General features: G+C 39.2%; 1 protein-coding gene across 8 annotated transcripts in view; it reads right to left on the bottom strand.

Annotated features, from left to right (window-relative positions):
* Positions 1 to 21,588, bottom strand: part of LOC122552980 (KH domain-containing RNA-binding protein QKI) — a 562,983-nt gene that overhangs the window by 60,765 nt on the left and 480,630 nt on the right. For 7 of the 8 annotated variants that reach the window (XM_087991527.1, XM_087991528.1, XM_043696327.2 and 4 more), the window contains exon 6: positions 14,585 to 14,881. In XM_087991527.1, the coding sequence (XP_087847653.1) occupies positions 14,585 to 14,881 (297 nt within the window). The remainder of the gene's footprint in view (positions 1 to 14,584; positions 14,882 to 21,588) is intronic. The other variant, XM_087991529.1, reaches the window with a different exon arrangement.

Here is a 21,588-nt window from a genome sequence, read left to right as displayed (position 1 = left end):
CCACGCTACCTTTATTCCTCTTAGATACTTAAAATCTCTCTCTTTGACAGATCTTTGGTCATCTACCCGAATATCTCTTCAAATGTTTGGGGTCAAATTTTAGGAAAGCAAGGCTCCCACATGAGGCAGCCTCTAGCTGGTATTTGTTTTGATTTCCCTAAGTGTGAAAGAGAAACTAGGATGCATCGCTACCTCATTCGGAGTCTATCCCTGGTAAATTAATTTTCATGGTGGTGATCACACTTCAGCAGTTTTGCATTTTACTTCAGTTGCATAGAGATGTGACCTATGAATTGGAAGCATGAAGAGATTAATAGCAAGTAAAGTAATTTTGCTTCCTTGACATGAGTTGTATTTATATTCAACAATTATGATAATGCTGACTGGAAAATGTAATTACTTCTTGAAGTGGAATAATGGTGAAAAGAGAGATATGTTGTAAGAGTTCTTCACCTTGTATTCATGAAGACAAATGGAAAAAAATTGTTGAATTTTAAATGAACACAACAATTTAGACAAGAAGATAAGAGATTGCTGATTGGATAACAAACCGACTTTGGTTGACGTTTGCCGGAAAGAAAGCTCCACAAGCTGCCACCCAGAAGGAAGACAAATAGCAAAACTTGCAATTGAGATGTAGTGGTCCAATATGTTTTCCACACTTCAAAATCACTTCAGTACATGTAGTCTGTTCATTTTGAAGTATTGCTAGTTATTTAGTATTTACTCACTCCTTTGTGCTGATAATTGAGGACTGAATGCCTGCAGTTGTTGAGTATAAAAATTAAATTTCTCATTTTGTAAAAATCTAATTTAGTTTGTAGTTGGTTAGGGTGAGAGTTAGAGTTTAAAATTGAAATCTACAGTTTAAATTCTGTAGTTACCAGCCTTAAGCAGGATTTTAGCAAGTCTTCCAGTGAAAGAACAGCTGATTTAAATGTAAACAGCTGCAATTGGATTCTCATAAAATAAGTCAGAAAGGCTTTATTACAAATACATTTGCAGCAAGTATTGAAAGTTTGAATCGCTTCATCTCAATTTGAGAGCTGGAAGCTGAATTACAGACATTGTGATGCATCAGAGAGGGGAAACATTATCAGATTCCTTATACCAGCAGGCATCTATTAGGGCTAGGTTGCCTGATTTGGTCAGGATTCAGAGTCAGGAAAATTTGACTGTTAGCAAAGCTAGGATCTGTAAGGGAGCCCAGATGGCAGGACCAACAACTTTTTTCATTGTCCAGCTATTTTGTTCATCTTGTTTGGTTAAGAGACAGTGCTGTGGTGTAGATGAGCTAACTGACCATGACACAGGAAACCATTCAATAGAGGGGAATGAAATGGAATTTTGCAGTTGTCATAATTGTAGGAGAGGTAATTGTGGCGAAGGGTATTGACACTGTTCTCTGCTGCAAACAGCATGAGTCCAGATAAAAGTGATAACTGCTCACTGCCAAGATTTGGAACACCTGCTCTGAAACTTGCATCCAAGGGGGAGGATCCAGTCATTATAGTCTGTGCAGTAACCAATGGAATTGGCATGACAGAGGAGGAGGATTGGCTTAGTCAGTATGAGGAAGGAGATTCCAAATGAGGAGGAGAACCTCAACAGTCATAATCTCTGCTGTATAACATGAAGCACATGCAAATTGGCAAAGGGAAAATCAGATTAGAGAGATGAATGTGTAGCTCAAAAGACTGATATGGGAGTTTGAGTTCATGAAGCATTGGAACCAGTAATAAGGCAAGTGGGATTTGTACCGATGGGACAGTCACCACCTCAAGTGTCAAGGCTGATATATTTGCCAACCATATAATTAGGCAAATGAAAAGGATTTTAAACTGAATAGTGAGAGCAAGGGATCAAATTTAGGAAGAGTAGAAATCAAGGGCAAAGAGAAACAGATTAAGATGGGAAATAATAATCAAGCTGTGACAGGGAAGCAATAGAGTAATGAATCAACCAACAGATGAGCTTGAATATTTAAAGACAGTAAAAGTATAAAATGAAAGACTCCATTGTTGAATGTGTATTGCATGTGAAACAAAAGAGATTGCAATTAGAAAAGAATAAGAAATGGCTGGCAGCCATTACAAAGACAGGTCTACAGGATGACACGGATTGGGACCTGAATTAAGAAGAATACATGACATTTAGGAATGACAGGAAATTAGAAAGAAGTGGAATGTGGGTTTGTTCTGTCAGAATACACCAGAGACACCAATATCCTCCTTTACCAATATCTGTCCATAAAATGCACAAAAGCAACAAAACTCCATTGTCTCTATGCACTTCAGAATGTCATGTGTATCAGCGAGTACCTCCTTGAGAATTATTTCTGAATTACCAGCTCCTGAATCAATATTCTGCCCACTTAAAAATTAGATTTTTATTCGCTCCAGCATTTTTGCAGCTGATATGGCTTAATTTGAACCTGGTATTTCTTTTCTTAATTTTTTTTATTTAAATAAAAACACTGAAATGTTATGCCTGAAATTAACTTTCAAACACCCCTGAATAAAGGGTGTCACGGCGGCACAGTGGTTAGCACTGCTGCCTCACAGCGCCAGAGATCCGGGTTCAATTCCCACCTCAGGCGAATGACTGTGTGGAGTTTGCACATTCTCCCCGTGTCTGCATGGGTTTCCTCCGGGTGCTCCGGTTACCTCCCACAGTCCAAAAACGTGCAGGTTAGGTGAATTGGCCATGCTAAATTGCCCGTAGCGTTAGGCGAAGGGGTAAATGTGAGGGAATGGATCTGGGTGTGTTGTGCTTCGGTAGGTCAGTGTGGACTTGTTGCTTCCACACTGTAACTAATCTAATCTAATATTCTGGCAACGAGTATCACTATAAACTAATATGTTCTCCTGTAACTATGGACAGGACTTGATATATTGAAAATTGGCAGTTAAACTGAAACAATACGATAGAATCTCAAAGTGGAGAAGAAGAACTAATTGATAGAAGTCTGTTGTTTTCAAATTTTTTTTCCTGCTGGTGACAGAACCATTTCGTGCACCTTAACAAAAGACTGCTTCACATTGAAGTATTATATTTGAAAATTAACCAGGCAATGTTAGACATTAAGACCTAGTGTAATGTCTGGGTTATCACACAACTGATGCCTCATGACCATCAGTTCTTTCCCAACTCCTCCAATGCCCCCCTCCTCCTCCCACCGCCACCACCAAATTTGACGACGCTCCAAAACAAAACTACCTGACTATCTCCTGAAAATCTTCCTTGACTTGATAACCCCTCCTCTCCTGTCTCAGTAACTACTCTGGACCTAACTACCCATTCCTAACTGATCTTAGCCCCACCCTGAATGCCAACATGAGTCAACCATACATCCCTCCCACACTTCTAACCACCTAACTACTCTCCACTGTCTGACTTGCCCCTGCCACCCAACCTGCAGCGCTCATTTCACTGCTTTCGAGATTCAGGTTCCATCGTCTGCCATGCACATGAAATCTTTTGTTTTGTGGTATAGAATTGTTGGTAAATGTTCTTTGTTATTAGCTCAGTGTTTTGGTCTCTTATGTTCTTGTATCTTTAAATAAGTTTTATTTTGCTTTTTGCTGTTCTTCAAACACTATGCAAAATATTTCCTCTCAAGTGTTTCCTTAGAATTTTCCACATTACTCAAAGATGTACACCATAAAATCACAGGCCTAAATAATAGCTGTTCATCAGCTCCACTTTAAGTATATAAAAGTTAAATTATTGCTTCATACATATGCACAGTTGCCTTTAAACATTACTGTAATAATATCCTCTTCTCAGAACAGCACAGTGAGCCTTTAACAAGAATGAGAATGTCTGAGATTCTGAGTACATCCTTTCTCTTGCGTGTGTATTAGATTGTACTGAATTTCGACAATACCAAAAAGATAACTACTCTCAGGAATTGACAAACGATCATCCTAAGCATTTGTATCGATCAGTCAAGGCCTCAACCTCTCAATGTTTATTTGTCTATCATGTTACCAAAGAAGCTCTGGAATCAAATGACTTATCCGTTATGAATACTTTTCTGGGAATCTCTGTGGTACTAAATCTGCTTATTGATGTCTAATTCTACATTTCCCAGGCACATTGCCCAGTGCTTTGCACTCTGAATCAGCCATTTAATCTCACCATGCTGTTATCCGTTCCTTCCTCTGCCCATACCCAACTGCAAATGTGTGCTGCAAGAAAGAAACAGTATATGATAAGAGTTTTTTTATTTATTCAACTGATGTGGGCATTGCTGGCTGGCCAGCATTTATTCTCCATCCTCAATTGCCCTTGAGAAAGAATGAGCTGCCTGGTTGAGCTGCAGCAGTCCAATTGGTGTAAGTATACCCAGAATACTGTTAAGGAGGGAGTTCCAGAATTTTGATCTGGTGACACTTAAGAAACAGTATTATTTTGCAATGTCTGGATGGTGTATAGCTTGGGAAGGAACTCTCAGATGGTGATGTCCCCAAATATAGATACTCCTAGATAGTGCAATCTAAGGAGCCTTGTCAAATTTCTGCCGTGCATCTTGTACATGATGCACACTGGTGCTACTGTGCGTCGATGGTGGAGGGAATGAAAGATGTGGATGTAGTGCCAATCAAGAAAGCTGCTTTGTCCTGAATGATGTCAAGCTTATTGAGTGTAGTTGGAGCTGCACGCATCCAGGGGTATGGTTAGTATTCCATCACAGACCTGATCAAATCCTTTCACAAATTCATGTTGACTCTGCCTCATTACATTGAACCTATTCAAGTGCCTTGCTATAATTTCTTTAAGAATAGCTTCTAACATTTTCCCTATGACAGATGTTAAGCTCTCTTGCCTGTAGTTCCTAGTTTCCTGCTTTCTGAATTCCTTACTTTTTGAAAAAATGAATTATGTTCACTATCTTCCAACCTAATTGAACAGTCCCAAATCAAGGGAGTATCTGAAAATCAAAACCAAGGCATTAACTCTCCCTCTTGCCATTTCGTTTGAAACTCTGAACTGAAGTCCATCAGGACATGGATACTTGTTAGCCTGCAGTTCCAACAATTTACTTAGTGCCACTTCTCTGGTGATTGTGATTTTCCTGAGTTCCTCCATTCCTTCCATTTCCTGATTTATCGCGGCTTCTATGATATACCTTGTATCCTCTATAGTGAAAACAAGGACAAAACTTGTTCAACTCATCTGTCAGTTCCATATTTTTCATTATTCATTCTTCATTTTTACTCTTTTATAAGGCAGCTGCTCATTTCATTGAATCTTTTGAATGTTTACAGAACCTCTTGCTATCTGTTTTTATATTTCTGACCAACTCTTTCTCACAAACTCTAAATGTTCTCTGCTTACTAATTTTTTGGCCATTCTTTATTATTTTTTAAATTTCATCCACTGTTCTGACCTGCCACTTGCCTGCATAATTATGTGCTTGTTTTTTTATTTTGATGCCATCTTTACCATTTCATGTTAACTATGGATGGGGGCATCCATCCCCTTTTTTTTCTTTGCTTGTAGGAATGTATTTTGTGTATTAGGAAATACCCCCTTAAACATCTGCAATCAAATTTCCATTGACTCATCTTTTACTCAAATTTATCTAGTCACTTCATGTGTGCTTTTATGTTGTCATACAGTATAGAGATGTATAGCACAGAAACAGACCCTTCAGTCCAACTTGTCCATGCAGACTAGATATCCTAAGTTAATCTAGCCATAATTGCCCTTAGTTAAGTTTTTTGAAAAAAATAGTCTCAAAGTCCCTTCTGTCCTTCAAACGAAATGTAAAATTTAGACATAATATCATTGCTGCAACCTAGGAGTGCTCTTTACTATGAGATAGTTAATTAATCCTATCCTAATTAGTGGGCAGCACGGTGGCCCAGTGGTTAGCACTGCTGCCTCACAGCGCCAGAGACCCGGGTTCAATTCCCGCCTCAGGCGACTGTGTGGAGTTTGCACATTCTCCCCGTGTCTGCGTGGGTTTCCTCCGGGTGCTCCGGTTTCCTCCCACAGTCCAAAGATGTGCAGGGTCAGGTGAATTGGCCATACTAAATTGCCCGTAGTGTTAGGTAAGGGGCAAATGTAGGGGTATTGGTGGGTTTTGCTTCGGCGGGTCGGTGTGGACTTGTTGGTCCGAAGGGCCTGTTTCCACACTGTAATCTAATCTAATCCACAGCATCAGGCTAGTGTAGCCTGCTTTCTTGGCTCCAGAGCATGCCGTTCTAAGAAACTATCCTGAAAACATTCTATGACTTCCTTTTCTAGGCTAATTTTGCCCATCTGCCTTCACAATTCTACTTGTAGATTTAAAATCTCCAAAAATTATCACCATTCCTTTTTGCCAACCTCTGATTATTTCTTTCTTTATGCTCCACCCTAATGTATGGTTACTGTTAGAGGACTTGTATGTCACTCCTGCAACTAAAGTATCTCCTTTTATCATTTCTGATTTCCACCTAACTTGGTTTCCTGAACTAAGACCATCCCTCACTATTCTGTTGATGCCATCATTAACTTTTGACATCCGCTTTAGCTCAGTAGTTACTTCACCTGATAAAAACAAAAGATTTCATGTGCATGGCAGACAATGGAACCTGAATCTCGAAAGCAGTGGAATGAGCGCTGCAGGTTGGGTGGCAGGGGAAGTCAGACAGTGGAGAGTAGTTAGGTGGTTAGAAGTGTAGGAGGGATGTATGGTTGACTCATGTTGGCATTCAGGGTGGGGCTAAGATCAGTTAGGAATGGGCAGTTAGGTCCAGAGTAGTTACTGAGACAGGAGAGGACGGATTGTCAAGTCAAGGAAGATTTTCGGGAGATAGTCAGATAGTTTTGTTTTGGAGCGTAGTCAAATTTGGTGGTGGCAGTGGGAGGAGGAGGGGGGCATTGGAGGAGTTGGGAAAGAGAGCTCAGTTGTGTGGTAACCCAGATATTACACTAGGTCTTAATGTCTAACATTGCCTGGTTAATTTTAAAATATAATACTTCAATGTGAAGCAGTCTTTTGTTAAGGTGCACTAAGATGGTTCTGTCACCAGCAGGAAAAAAACATTTGAAAACAACAGACTTCTATCAATTAGTTCTTGTTCTCCACTTTATGAGATTCTATCGTATTGTCTCAGTTTAACTGTTAACTTTCAATATATCAAGTCCTGTCCATAGCTACAGGAGAACATTTTAGTTTATAGTGATATTTGTTGCCAGAATATTATTCAGGAATATTTGAAAGTTAATTTCAGGCATAACATTTCAGTGTTTTTATTTAAATAAAAAAAATTAAGAAATACCTGGTTCAAATTAAGCCATATCAGCTGCAAAAATGCTAGTGTGAATAGAAGTCTAATTTTAAAAATTGGTTCAGGAGCTAGTAAATCGGTAATAATTCTCAAGGAGGTACTCGTTGATACACATAATATTCTGAAGTGCATAGAGACAATGGATTTTTGTTGCTATTGTGCATTTTATGGACAGATGTTGGTTAAAGGAGGATATTGGTGTCTCTGGTGTCTTCTGACAGAACTGAAGCATTTGACGATTGAGAAATAAACTTTGGGCTAAAATCATCTACATGAACAAACATATACAGAGAGATGTGCTTCATACAGCAGCAATGCAATAAAGATCAACTGACTTTCTAATATACAATTAGATTCAAAAAGATTTCTAACATAAAATTAGATTCAGTTCTTCATGTGTGTTTTGGACAGTTAGGATGACTATATATAGTTCAATGTAAAAATAATAAAACGAAACTTTTGTCTTATAAGATTGCAGAACAATGAAAAATTTGGAACAAGCCTGAACTAAAGATACAAGAAATGAGAGTTCAAATCTGAAAACTGAAGTCTTTTTTAAACCTGGAAAACAAAGATTGGTAAAGTTCAAAAATAGTCAAGCAGCTTTAAGTACATTGCAATACAAAACTGATCCAATAGTGTCCTTCAGGGAAGGAAATTTGCCATCCTGTCCTCATCTGGTATCAGTGCAACTCTAGATCCATGCCAAAGTGGGTGACTGTCACTCCAAGTGTATTTGCAAACCATTCAGTCGTATTGCTATAAAGTTGGTAACCATTAGAATCATCTTAGGACAACGAAGGACAGACAATAAATGCAAAATCAATACCATCCTGACAATGAATAATTAAAATAGAAATCCCTAGAATCTAATGTCAGGGTAGTCATTAAAACACCTCAAAATGCATATGAGCTAATAATTTTTGAAAATTCATACTTATCTAATATTAGACTTTGTCAAACCTCGCTCTCCTGATGGTTCACCTTAGAAAGGTTACATGCAACTGAGTCATGTGGACCAGAAATTTCTTTATTGAGAGACACAATCTGTGCTGAATTAGTTGCATTTAGAGGAGAGGGGAGCTAGTTGAAGCAAAAAAAAAGGCTCTACTCTGATGAACCTTGTCCTCCTTATCAAAAGCTTTCTGACATTCACTATTTCAACTATTACATAGAAGAACAATGTCATGGTCACATAGTCAGAAACTACAGTAACTGCCTTCAGTGGGAAGGAAAATTAAGAGGAGAAAATATATACAAGTAGTGAAAAGATTGATTTTCTTTTCCTGATTCTACTTTGCTCCCTCGTTTTCTCTCAATGCTTCCATCTGCAATTCCCACTGGATCATGGATAAAAAGAAGAGAATTTTCCATACATGTAATGGCTCCTCAAGCAATAAACAAATAGAATGTAACACATTTTTCAGTAATCTAAATTATTAACAAAAATCTGTGATGTGATTCAAAACATTCTGAATTGCTTAGCTCATTATGTACTCAGAAAAGAGATTCATTTTATCAATTAAGAGAGAGGGAGAGAGTACTTCTTTTATTAACTGCATTTCATCATAGATTCCTTTTCAGCAGTAGTAGTATAAAAAGAATTTTGCACCCACCCTACTCAACAATATGGACTAGCAACAACTAATACTTACAGTTCATGGAATAAAAGGAACAGTTGTAATGTGGATAAATAATTGGCTGAGTAAAAGGAAACAGAGAGTAAGCCAATGGATATTTTTCAAGCTGGGCGAAACTCCTTGGGATTGATATTGGGACTTTGCCTCTTCCTGATATATATTGATGAGCTAGATCTTGGTGTGCAGAGGACAATTTCAAAATTTGGAGATGATACGAAGCTTGGAGGCATATGAAACAGCAGGACAGTACAGATCTCCAAATGGACAGAGACAAGTGGGTAAATTGGGCAGATAGTTAGCAGTAGAAGTTCCATGTGCAGAACTGTGAGGCATTTTGATAAGAAGAATATTTACAGACCACAAAATAGGGAGTTACAAAATTTAAGGGGGTCGGGAGCAATGGGGGCCGAGTGTATATTTGCACAGATCATTGAAAGTGAGAGGACAGGTGGAGAAAGCACAAATAAAGTATGCAGTTTCCTGTGCATTACTTCTAGAGACATAGGGTACAGGAACTAGGAGGTCATGCTGAACTTATACGAGGCTGTTTAAGTTTGGATCTCAGCTGGATTATTCTGTTCAGGTAAGGGAACTACACTATAGCAAGGACAAAGCATAGACGAGATTTGCAAAAACAGTTCCAGGAATGAGAAATTTCAGTTATAAGGGGAAGCTGGAAAAACTGAAACAGTTCTCCTTGGAGAAAAAGCAGCTAAACAAGATCGGATAAACGTTTTGAGAAAACAGGAGGGGTCTGGATATAGTAGGTAAGGAACAATCTTTCCTGCTCATCAACAGGAGGGCAAAGATTTTTAATAATATGCAAATATATTGTGAGAAAACACTTTTTTTCAGACAACCAGTGGTTCGGGTCTGTAATGCATAACTGAAAGTGTGGCAGAGGCAAAATCAAGTCAGTATTTAAATGGACATTATTTGAATAGAAGCATCATGCATCAGTACAGAGAAAGTGCAGATAAATGTCATTAAGTCACAATGGTTATTGGACAACCAATACAGACATGATGCACCAAATGGACTCCAGTACCATAACAATTCAATGATATCATGCTTTTATGTATTAAATGCATCAAGGCACTTCATAGGACCTTTATAGAAAACAACACCAAGCCATATAAGATGATATTAGGTTAGATGACCAAAAGCTTGGTCAAAGAGACCATTTCAAGGAGTGTATTAATATGAGGAAAGTGAGGTGGAGAGGTGTAGAGAGAATACTTAAGAGCTTAGGACTAGAGGTTACCGAAAGCATTAAAATCAGGATATTCAAGAGACCAGAATTAGACGAGAATAGATATTTCAGACAGTTGTGCAGCTGGAAGAAGTTATTGAGCTCGGGAAGGATGAGGTCACAAAGAGATTCGAAAACAAAGATGAGAATTTTAGAAAACAGCTTCAAGTTCCTTGAGGCGTTTGGAAGATCTAGTTCACTCTGCAATCTTTATGCTCAAATTAACCAATTCCTCAATTATCATGTTTGATTGCTCTCTCATTTGGAGATAGAAAAGAAATGAAACCTAGAAGGACATCAGAAAAGAGAGATATTTCCAGTTTTACACAGTAGTTTAACAAACATCTGCACAATAATAGAAAGCAGACATTTAGGCAAATCTGCAATCCAAACTGCTATCTTGATTTTTAAAAATAGTAACATACAAGGCACTGTCCTAAACTGTAACATTTTCAGATAAGGAATCTTGTCAGGATCGGTCTTATAGTCACAAGAGTTACATAACATAGAAACAGACTCTATGGTCCAACTTGTTCACACTGAACAGACGTCCTAATCTGACCCAGTCCTATTTTCCAGTATTCGGCCCCTATCCCTTTAAAGCCATTTACCGATCCAGATGCCTTTGAAATGTTATAATTGTACCAGCCTCCAATACCTCCTCTGGCAGCTCATTTCATACACGCAACCCTCTTTGCATGAAAATGTATCTCCTCAGGTCCATTTTAAATCTTTCCCCTCTCACGTCAAACCCATGCCCTCCAGTTTTGGACTCCCATATCCTGAGAAAAAAAGACCTTGGCTATTCACCCTATCTCATCTTTTTGGATCATTAAAAACTGTTCAAGAAATGTTTCCTAAGCATTGGTGTCAAATACAGCAATGAATATTTGCATCTAATTGTATTTTTCTCCAAAACGTTAAACTCTTGAGATGATAATATTTCTGTTCCCTTTGTAATACATAAACCAATATGCAAACATCGAAATACAGAAAGCAGGAACAGGAGTTGGCCAATCAGCCCTTCAACCTTGCTCCGACTGGCTGTGTTCATATTATCCTTACGATATGGCAGGTTCTACTCAAAATGTGTCACTGAAAGCCCATCATTCACCAATATAGTCTCTTAACATAAGTCATAAAGGTGAATATGTTTTCCTCTATCTTGCAAATAAAAAGTTTATGTTTTTAAAAACACCATACACAAAATCTTATGTGAAAGAATTAGTAATGTGTAGGAATTAACAATTGAGAGCTCAACAGTTTAAAAAAAACACAGCAATGTGGGGCTAGAAATCAATAAATGTTTCTCAGTGACCAATAGTTAAATACTCTAGCTAGGTATGCAGCAAACATGTAACAATGTACCAGAAGTAACAGGACCAGTGCTAAACGTCATGGTATTTTCACTATGACACTACCCATTAAACAGTCAGAAATATGATCTATAAATTGAAGAGAAAGTATTTGCTTCCAATAAGAGATCTAAAGACTGAATGTGGAACAATAAAATGAGCTATATTTTTCTGTTTGATCTAGAATTTTTTTTATTTATTCATGGTATGATGGCACCACTGGCTAGGTCAGCATTTATTGCCCATCCCTAATTGCCCAGAGGGCAGTTGAGAGTCAACCACGTTACTGTGGGTCTGGAGTCACAGGTAAGGATGGCAGATTTCTTTCCCTAAAAGGACATCAGTGGACAAGATGGGTTTTCCCAACAATTGGCAATGGATTCATGGTCATCATGAGATGATCAATTCCAGATTTTTATTGAATTAAAATTTTACCATCTGCTGTGGCAGCATTTGAACCCAGGTCTCCAGAACATTATCTGGGTCTTTGGATTAACAGTTCAGCAATAATACCAGTAGGCCATCACCTCCCCAAAGTGAGTATCCGTAAGTAGATAACTGCTAAGCAAGAGCTGCTTAATGGCACTGTTGATAACACCTTTCTTCACCTTACTGATGACTGTGAATAGGCAGATGGACAGTAAAATGACCACATTGGATTTGTCCTGCTTTTGTGTACAGGATATCTGGTAGATGCGAGTATTATAACTGTTCTGGGACAGGTTGTCCAGAGTTGCGTGTTCAATTGCCACCATCTCTGCTGGATTTTTCCTGCTGATTCAACAGGATGTACCCAATGGAACATTTCTGTGCAATATACAATTCCATGATTATGACTCGGTCAGTCAGTTACTCTTGACTATTCAAAGGGACACTCTCCTAACCTTGGCAATTGCATTCAGTGGCGTTGCCTCTCATTTTCCTACCAATTGCACAGATCTCTGAGACACATGCACAGCAGAAACTTCTGGACACCAATTGCATGCTTTGGAGTGGCTGTGCATGTCCAGGTTCATACCTTTTCTCCTTACTTGCCGTTGGTAAACTTGCAGTTAAGAATCGAACACATTGCTAAGAGTCAGAAGTGATGTGAACAACAGACGCTTCCTTCCCTAAAGGGTATCAGTGAGCCATCTGCCATGATGGGATTTGAAACCAGGTTCTGAAAACATTACCTGGGTCTCTGGATTGCTAGTCCCAACACTATACCACTAGGCCATCACCTCCCCTAAAATGTTAAATAAACAGTCAACACCTATAGGCGGAGGTCAATTTTTTTCAGCATTTTCCTGCTAATAGAGCAGCTTGTTGGCTTTGTTCTATATCTTTAAAAATCTTCTGTGAAGCTTATTAATACATTCAGGTATCCTTTGTCATTATAAACAAAAATACTTTTCCTCCAGATTATTGCCACTGCAAAAAGCATCTCATTCCACCTTTGACAAATTTTTGAAGTGGTACAGTAAGTTTATTAGACAGTGGCGAATTGCCTGTTAAGGGAGTTATTGTTTGTTGAATACCTTGTTGATGACCCAACTCACCTTATTAATATTCAGCTTCCTATCTTACCAAGCGAGATATGAAAACTGGAGGGAGTGCCTGATGAATTCAGTTGATCACTTGTTTTGAAGGACCTCCATGTTGGACACTGGGCATAAACATTTCAGGGCACGTTCCATGGACACTGGTCTGACACACACTCATGACTAATGACATTGACATATGAAATGTGCTAGGCTCTAACAATTCTCATGGCCCATCTTTGAATCCCTTACAGAACACTTCTGCATTTAATGTTGCACCAGAATGCTGCAGCAAGTACATGCACCCAGCTCATGTACTTGTCCAGGCTGCATCCCTGGACTCTTTGCACACTGTCATGATGCTCAGTCATTCTGGGCCTACCTGAAAGCTCACAGCATTCTTGCCCTGCATTGGTTTTAGCACTTTGGCTCTCAGTCCGAGATACCAGGCTCAGATTACTTCTAAATAAAATCTGAAAGAATTGCGGATACTGGAAATCAAACAAAAATAGATTGCCGGAAAAGCTCAGCAGCTCTGGTATCATTTATAGACAGAAATCAGAATTAACATTTCAGGTCCAGTTACCCTCCCTGAGAAACAGTGAAGAGTACACCCCCTGCATTATGTTTCTCTTATTTAGCGTACACTTTTATGTGGACCTCTTGAATATCCAGAAAATTTGATCAACCGTTACATTCCTGGTCCCACAGGTGCTGGTTAATAAAATGTGGTGCCATCACTTTTCCCAAAAATAAAAACACATAGTGCAAGAGAATCTCAGCAGATCTGGCAGCATTTGAGAGATAGGAATAATGTTAACATTTCAAGTTCAATACGACTCTTCTTTGAAACTTCAGTTCTCTAGGTATGCTGAATTTCTCTAGGTACCTTCTGTATTTATTTCAGATCTCCCGCATCCTCAGCACTTTGCTTTTGCCTTCCTTAAAAGTCATCTATTTTTGTTAGTTTGCATGTTCCTCATACTTGCCACTTGCCTTTTTTTTGCAATTTCATTGGGGGAGCATACGTTCTAATTCACTTGCAATGTTAACTGTACAAAAAACAATTGAAAGAGCATGATGTATTCAGCTTACCAGTGCTTTCAAAAGGCAATACCTTATTCAGTATTAGCAACTAATGGCATTAAGGTCTGTTGTAATTAATTAATTGTAGGAAGATGTAACTGTCAAAATATTTTTTGTTATGATTATGGGCTTATGATTACTTAGGTCTCAGCTAAATGCACAGATAGTTGCACACAGACTATTTATTATTGATGTTTTACTTCAGCAGAAGCTTAAATACTTCTAAAGTTTAAATTATGGAATTTCAGAGAGTGCTGTAAAGAACTCAAGATTCTCATCAGATGTTACACTGTAATTACAAATGGTTAATTCAAATAGGCTTGTACAACTCAATGGAAAAAAGGTCAAGCTTCTGTAAAACTAAATGAGCCTTAACCAGCTCAAACAATGTACCAGGATGTTAAACATGAAGTGGAATAATCATGCTTGAAAAATTCCTTACCTAATACACCACTAGGCTCAATGGGATACTCCAGGATAGAAGTAGCTGGTGCCAGGGTGTAAGGATAGTCGTAAGGAGTATAAATTAGACTGGCTTCAGGTGCAGGAGGCACTATTGTAGTCGGGTGAGGTGATCCATTAGGCATTACTGTTGCTGTTTGTATTTGCCTAATTAGAGGCATAATAGTTGGACCAGCTGGTGTCGGGGCCCTCAAGGCAGCTGGTGGTAAAACCGACGTGGGCCCTGTAATGATCCGTGGAGCTTGGGCTGTTGCTGCAAGAGAAAAGGCAAGGGCAGCTACAGTAAGCGAAGGAAATTCATAGTGAAGGTGCGGATAGAACAATGTGTATCAGGAAAAGGAAAAGTTGGAAATGGAGAAAAGCCAAATAAGCAGGTGGAATGAAAGAAAAATGAAGAAGTAGTAATTAGTACAAGTGGTGATAACTTGCAATGCTAAAGCACATCTTTAACCAAAATGTAAACCAACTTCCAATTAAACTCAATTAAAAATGGGAAAACTCAATATCCAGTTGGTCATAAACATAAGCAAAAGATAAACACGTTAGAGTCATATCTTATAATAGCGTCATAGAATCATACAACATGGAAACAGACCCTTCGGTCCAATTAGTTCACATCAGCCATGTTCCCAAACCGAACTAGTCCAACCTGCCTGTGTTTGGCCCGTAGCCCTGTAAACCTTTCTTATTCATGAACTTATCCAATTTTTTTTTTTTAAATGCATCCACCACTTCTTTTGGCAGTTCATTCCACATATTAACTACTCTGTGTAAAAAAAGGTTGCCCCTCATGCCCTTTATACCTTTTTTCCTCTCACCTTAAAAATATGCCTTCTAATTTTGAACTCCCCAACCTTGGGTAAAAGACCTTTGCTATTCACCTTATCTATGTCCCTCATGATTTTATAAATTTCTATAAGGTCACCCCTCAACCTCCTACACTCCAGTGAAAGAAGTACCTAACCAGTCTCTCCTTATAACTCAAAACTTCCAGTCCTAGCAATAACCTGGTAAATCTTTTCTGAACCCTCTCCTGTTTAATATCTATCCTACAACAGGGCGACCAGAACTGCACAGAGAATTCCAGAAGAGGCCTCACCAAAGATCTGTACAACCATACTGTCTCAACTATATTCAATGGTCTGAGCAATGAAAATAAATGAGCGAAATACCTTCTTAACCATGTTGTCTACCTGTGATACAGATTTCAAAGAATTATGTACCTGAACCCCTCGGTCTCTCTGTTCTGCAACATTACCCAGGGCAGCACGTCGGCTCAGTTGTTAGCACTGCTCCCTCGAGGCACCAGGGACCCGGGTTCAATTCCAGCCTTGGGCGACTGTCTGTGTGGAGTTTGCACAATCTCTCTGTGTCTGCGTGGGTTTCCTCCAGGAGCTCCAGTTTCCTCCCACAGTCCAAAGATGTGCAGGTTAGGTGAATTGGCCATGCTAAATTGTCCATAGGGATATGTAGGTTAAGTGCATTAGTCAGGGGTAAATATAAGGTAGGAGAATGGGTCTGGGTGGGTTACTCTTCAGAGGGTCAGTGTGGACTTGTTGGGTCGAAGGGCCTGTTTGCACACGGATTCTAATTATTTGTATAAATCCTGCCCTTGCTTGTTTTACTTCGCATTTATTCAAATCAAACTCCACCTGCCACTCCTCAGCCCATTGACCCAATTGAGCAAGATCTCTTTGTAATCTTAGATAATCTTCTCCACTGTCATCTATGTTACACATTTTGGTGTCATCAGGAAACTTAATAACCATGCTTCCTATATTCTCATCCAAACAATTTACATAAAAGTCAAACAAAAGTGGACCCAGTACCCATTCCTGTGGAACACTGCTGGTCACAGGCCTCCACTCCGAAAAGCAAACTTCAACCATCACCCTTTCTCTCCTACTGAAAAGCCAATTTTACATCTAATTAGCAAGCTCACCTTGAATCCCTGGTGATTTAACCTAAGTAAATAGTCTACCATGCAGAACCTTATCAAAGATTTTACTAAAGACCAAGTAAACAACATCTACCGCTCTGCCCCCATCAGTCTTTTTGGTTACTTTCTCAAAAAACTCAATTAAGTTTGTGAGACATGATTTCCCCTCATGCAAAACTCTGCTGACTACCCCTAACCATTCCTCATCTCTGCAATGCACATAAATCCTATCTTTCAGAATCACCTTCAACAACTTACCCACCACCGATGTCAGGCTCACAGGTCTGAAGCTCCCAGGCTTCTCTTTATAGCCTTAAATAATGTATGATGAAGTTCATCTTATTAAGCAATTCTCTAAAGGTTTCCGTGGCACAGTGGTAAAGTCCACGGCTCTGGGCCAGAGGACCTAGGTTCCAGTCCCATCGGCTTCAGAAGTGTGATATAACAGGTTTTAAACAGGTTGGTTGAAACTATCTAAATGGAAATTCTCATTTTCTCCATGTAAACTATCAAGGTTTTTCGTAATTCAGAAGTCAAAAGCCAAGATTTCATTAACAGTACTTTTACAAATGTACATTGTCTGCCTCACTACCCATCCCATCCCATCCTCAAGTTATATGAGCTCTTTGTGCTGCACCAGCAGATATTTACCCCTTAACCTTAATGTAAAATGGCTAGACCATAAAACCATAAGACATAGGAGTGGAAGTAAGGCCATTCAGCCCATCGAGTCCACTCTGCCATTCAATCATGGCTGATGGACATTTCAACACCACTTGCCTGCACTCTCCTCATATCCCTTAATTCCTTGCGAGATTAAGAATTTGTCAACCTCTGTTTTGAAGACATTTAACGTCCCGGCCTCCAGTGCGCTCATGGCAATGAATTCCAAAGGCCCACCACTCTCTGACTGAAGAAATATCTCCTCATTTTCGTTTCAAGTTGACCCCCTCTAATTCTAAGGCCGTGCCCATGGATCCTAGTATCCCTGTCTGACGAAACAAATTCCCAGCATCGACCCTTTCTAAGCCATGCATTATCTTGTAAGTTTCTATTAGATCTCCCCTTAGCCTTCTAAACTCAAATGAATACAATCCCAGGATCCTCAGCCAATCATCATATGTTAGGCCTACCATTCCAGGGATCATCCATGTGAATCTCCGTTGGACACGCTCCAGTGCCAGTATGTCCTTCCTGAGGTGTGGGGCCCAAAACTGGACACAGTATTCTAAATGGGGCCTAACCAGAGCTTTATAAAGTCTCAGTAGCACATCACTGCTTTTATATTCCAACCCCCAAGATAAATTATAACATTACATTTGTTTTCTTAAACACGGACTCAACCTGCAAGTCAACCTTTAGAGAATCCTGGACTAGCACTCCCAGATCCCTTTGTACTTTGGCTTTATGAATTTTTTCACTGTTTAGAAAATAGTCCATGCCTGTAATCTTTTGTTCCAAAGTGCAGGACCTTGCATTTGCTCACATTGAACTTCATCAGCCATTTCTTGCACCACTTTCCTAAACTGTCTAAATGTTTTTGCAGCCTCTCCATCTCCTCAGAACTACTTGTCTGTCCACCTAACTTCGTATCATTGGCAAACTTCACCAGAATGGCCCCAGTCCCTTCATCCAGATCATTTATAAAGTGAACAGTTACAGCCCCAACACTGAACCCTGTGGGATACCACTTGTCACCAGCTTACATTCTGAAAAAGAACCTTTTATCCCAACTCTGTCTTCTGTCAGACAGTCAAGCCTCAATCCATTCTAGTAGCTCACTTCGAACACCATGGGCCCTCACCTTACTCAGCAGCCTCCTGTGAGGCACCTTATCAAAGGCCTTTTGGAAGTCTAGGTAGATAACATCCACAGGGTTTCCCTGATCTCACCTACTTGTTACCTCTTCAAAGAATTAATGTTGCCACATTACTAACAGTGATGAAACAAGTGCCTAATTGGCTGCAATGTGATTTAGGAAGTCCTGACATTGTGATAGACCTTCATTGCATGTTTTTAAATTGGGTAGTATGCAAGGACGTAATTGCCCAACGCATTTTCCATTAATATCCATATTTTTGGTGTTGTGGCAAAATATTCAAAATATCATTGGAGTGACTGCTTAGTGAATCAGACATGGTATAGGATTTGATTCCATCCAGCAAAGAGCCAGTACACACACAATGGCCCAAATAGCCCCCATTTTGTTTTGCAAGCATCTCTGGTTCTGTAATCTGCTATAGTAAAGATGCTTAATAATGCAAGCAGCGCTATGACAATTGAAATGTAGCACACTCTACCTGAGATAGGTCAGCTACTTATCAGAAATGATTGTAAAGGTATCTGACTGCATTTTCCATCAAATGTCAAATTCCTAAACACATGGATTTTATTCAAACAGTATATTTTTATGACTAGAATATCTTTTATTGTCACTAGTGACCAGATAAAAGTGAATCAAACTGTCAATGACTTAACCTAATTATATTGCAAGATCCTTTTAAAGCCAGTGAATAAATGGTACTCTATGGAGCATTGCACTTCAGCAATACCTAACATTCAGACCATATGACCTCTACGTGCTATACACTACTGATTGAAAGCATTGAAATGCAAGAGACAAATTATGTGTGGGAGTGGGGGAGGCATGGATATGTGTATGGGCATTGGGGTGTGGAAGATGACAAGCAAAAAAGTTGTTAATTTCCAACTGTGATATTTTATTTACATGGCAAATAACAAATGTTAGGATTGTATATTTTGGAAAAGGTTTCCAAACATGGGAACTTTAATGAAAAAATTCCAGCCATAGAAATGAAGAACAAGGAAAACTGCCCATGTAATTGCAGGTCAGTCATGAAGTCAAGAGGTCCAGACAGTTTGAAAATCCCGAAAAACAGATCTGCTAGAAAGGATTGGGGCTTATTCTGCTGTAGGTGGGACCTGTACAAACAGGATGGTCCATATCTGGACTAGAGGGGTACCAATATCCTGGGGGTGGGAGGAGAGATGTGCTAATGCTGAGCCTTTGATCTTTGTTGTCTTTTCTACAGGAATAGTGCCAGAAGACTGGAGGATAGCAAATGTTGTCCCCTTGGTCAAGAAGGGGAGTAGAGAAAACCCTGGTAATTAAAGACCAGTGAGCTTTACTTCTGATGTGGGTAAAGTGTTGGAAAAGGTTATAAGAGATAGGATTTATCATCATCTAGAAAGTAATATGTTGGTTAGGGATAGTCAACCCAGTTTTGTGAAGAGTAGGTCGTGCCTCACAAATCTTATTGAGTTATTCGAGAGGCTGACCAAATAGGTGGAGGAGGGTAAAGTGATTGATGTGGTGTATGTGGATTTCGATAAGGCATTTGATAAGGTTCCCCATAGTAGGCTATTGCACAAAATACAGAGGCATGGGATTGAGGATGATTTAACTGTTTGGGTCAGAAATTGGCTAGTTGAAAGAAGACAGAGGGTGGTGGTTGATGGGAAATGTTCGTCCTGGAGTTGAGTTACCAGTGGTAGACCGCAAAAATCTGTTTTGGGTCCACTGCTGTTGGTCATTTTTATAAGATGATCAGAGGGTTAGATAGGGTGGACAGTGAGAGTCTTTTTTCTTGAATGGTGATGGCTAGCAAGAGGGGACATAGTTTTAAATTGAGGGGTGATATATATAGGACAGATATAGGACACATCCCTGAACTCTATAGGCAATTTAGCATGGTCAATTCACCTAACCTGCACATCTTTGGACTCAGAAATTAAAACGGAGCACTTGCAGGAAACCCACGCAGTCACAGGGAGAACGGTCAAACTCCACAAAGACAGTTGCCCAAGGCTGCAATCGAACCCAGATTCCTGGCATTGTGAGGTAGCAGTGCTAACCATTGAGCCACTCTAGCTCTAATTAATATGAATATTTGGAAGTGATCATAAAGTAACAATCCTATCAATCATCTGATATGAAATTAAAATGCAACAAAAATACCCTAAAAATTTGAATCCCAGGTGTTCACTTTACTGAGCCTCCAAACACTTGCTTATACCATATTCTTTCAATTTTATGTGGAGATGTCCTTCTACTTTTGGTCTTTGAGCTTATGGCAATTTTAAATGGAAGACAGCTGGGCACCCTCCTCTTTGATATTTAACGCCATTTAAAGGGAAGTAAAGCACTGGACTGGCACATATTATAACCTATCAATGAGCATCATTTGCCCATTAAACAGCAATTTAATAGTGAGCCTTTTTTCATCAACTATCAGGCCAAAAATCAACAAGTGAATTCCTGCAGAAAACAATAAAAATTCACATTGGTAGGAGAGTTATGCAATGTCATGCCATGAGTGCTCTGTCCAAAGGTAGGTCCTTGGCTCACTGCGTGCTGCTACTTCAAATTGAGCCCATTATTTTGCAATTTCTTTTGTGCTTTGAAATTGCTTTCAACTCTCAAGAGGCACAGCAAGCAGGCCTGGACAATCTCAGTTGGAGCAGGAATCAAATTGGTGCTGTTGGCATTCTTCTGAACCATCCAGTGAACGGAGCTAACCAGCCCCCTTAATTATAGAATGTTTTCTTAAATATTTGCATGTTAATTTTTTTTGTGTGACAGCCAAGCAAAAGAATTATATATATATATAGTACAAATAGGTGCTCAGTGTTACTTCATGCTATCCATAATCTTTGCTTGTTCATTTTGGAAGTTGATCAAATTGGCAGAAAATAACTTTGAATTTCTGTGATTGAGCACCACATTTTATTTGGAATTACATTTGCCAGTTAGTTACTTATTTCAAGAAGCAAATAACTTTTTTGTCGACTCGTCTACTGTAGCTTCATTTTTGCATTGAGATTCATCACCTTCCTGAGCATTCCCTGTAAAGGGGTGGTGAGAAGGGGGTGGGAGGGAAGGCTGGACCTTCTATGTTTAAACCTAGCAATTTATTTGAAGTCAGAGAAATCTGCATTTGGCTGTTTCTGTTGAGTTAAAGCATATGTTGTAACATATTTAACTTTCTACAGGTTTTCATCCCCTCTAGATATTCATTACAGAA

Source organism: Chiloscyllium plagiosum, unplaced genomic scaffold (genome assembly GCF_037043375.1).
Source record: "Chiloscyllium plagiosum isolate Xiang-an unplaced genomic scaffold, Cpla_swu_hap1 HiC_scaffold_10, whole genome shotgun sequence".
Taxonomy (NCBI): Eukaryota; Metazoa; Chordata; class Chondrichthyes; order Orectolobiformes; family Hemiscylliidae; genus Chiloscyllium; species Chiloscyllium plagiosum.
The sequence above is the reverse complement of the archived record's forward strand: the minus strand, read 5'-3'. Positions and strand labels throughout refer to the sequence as shown.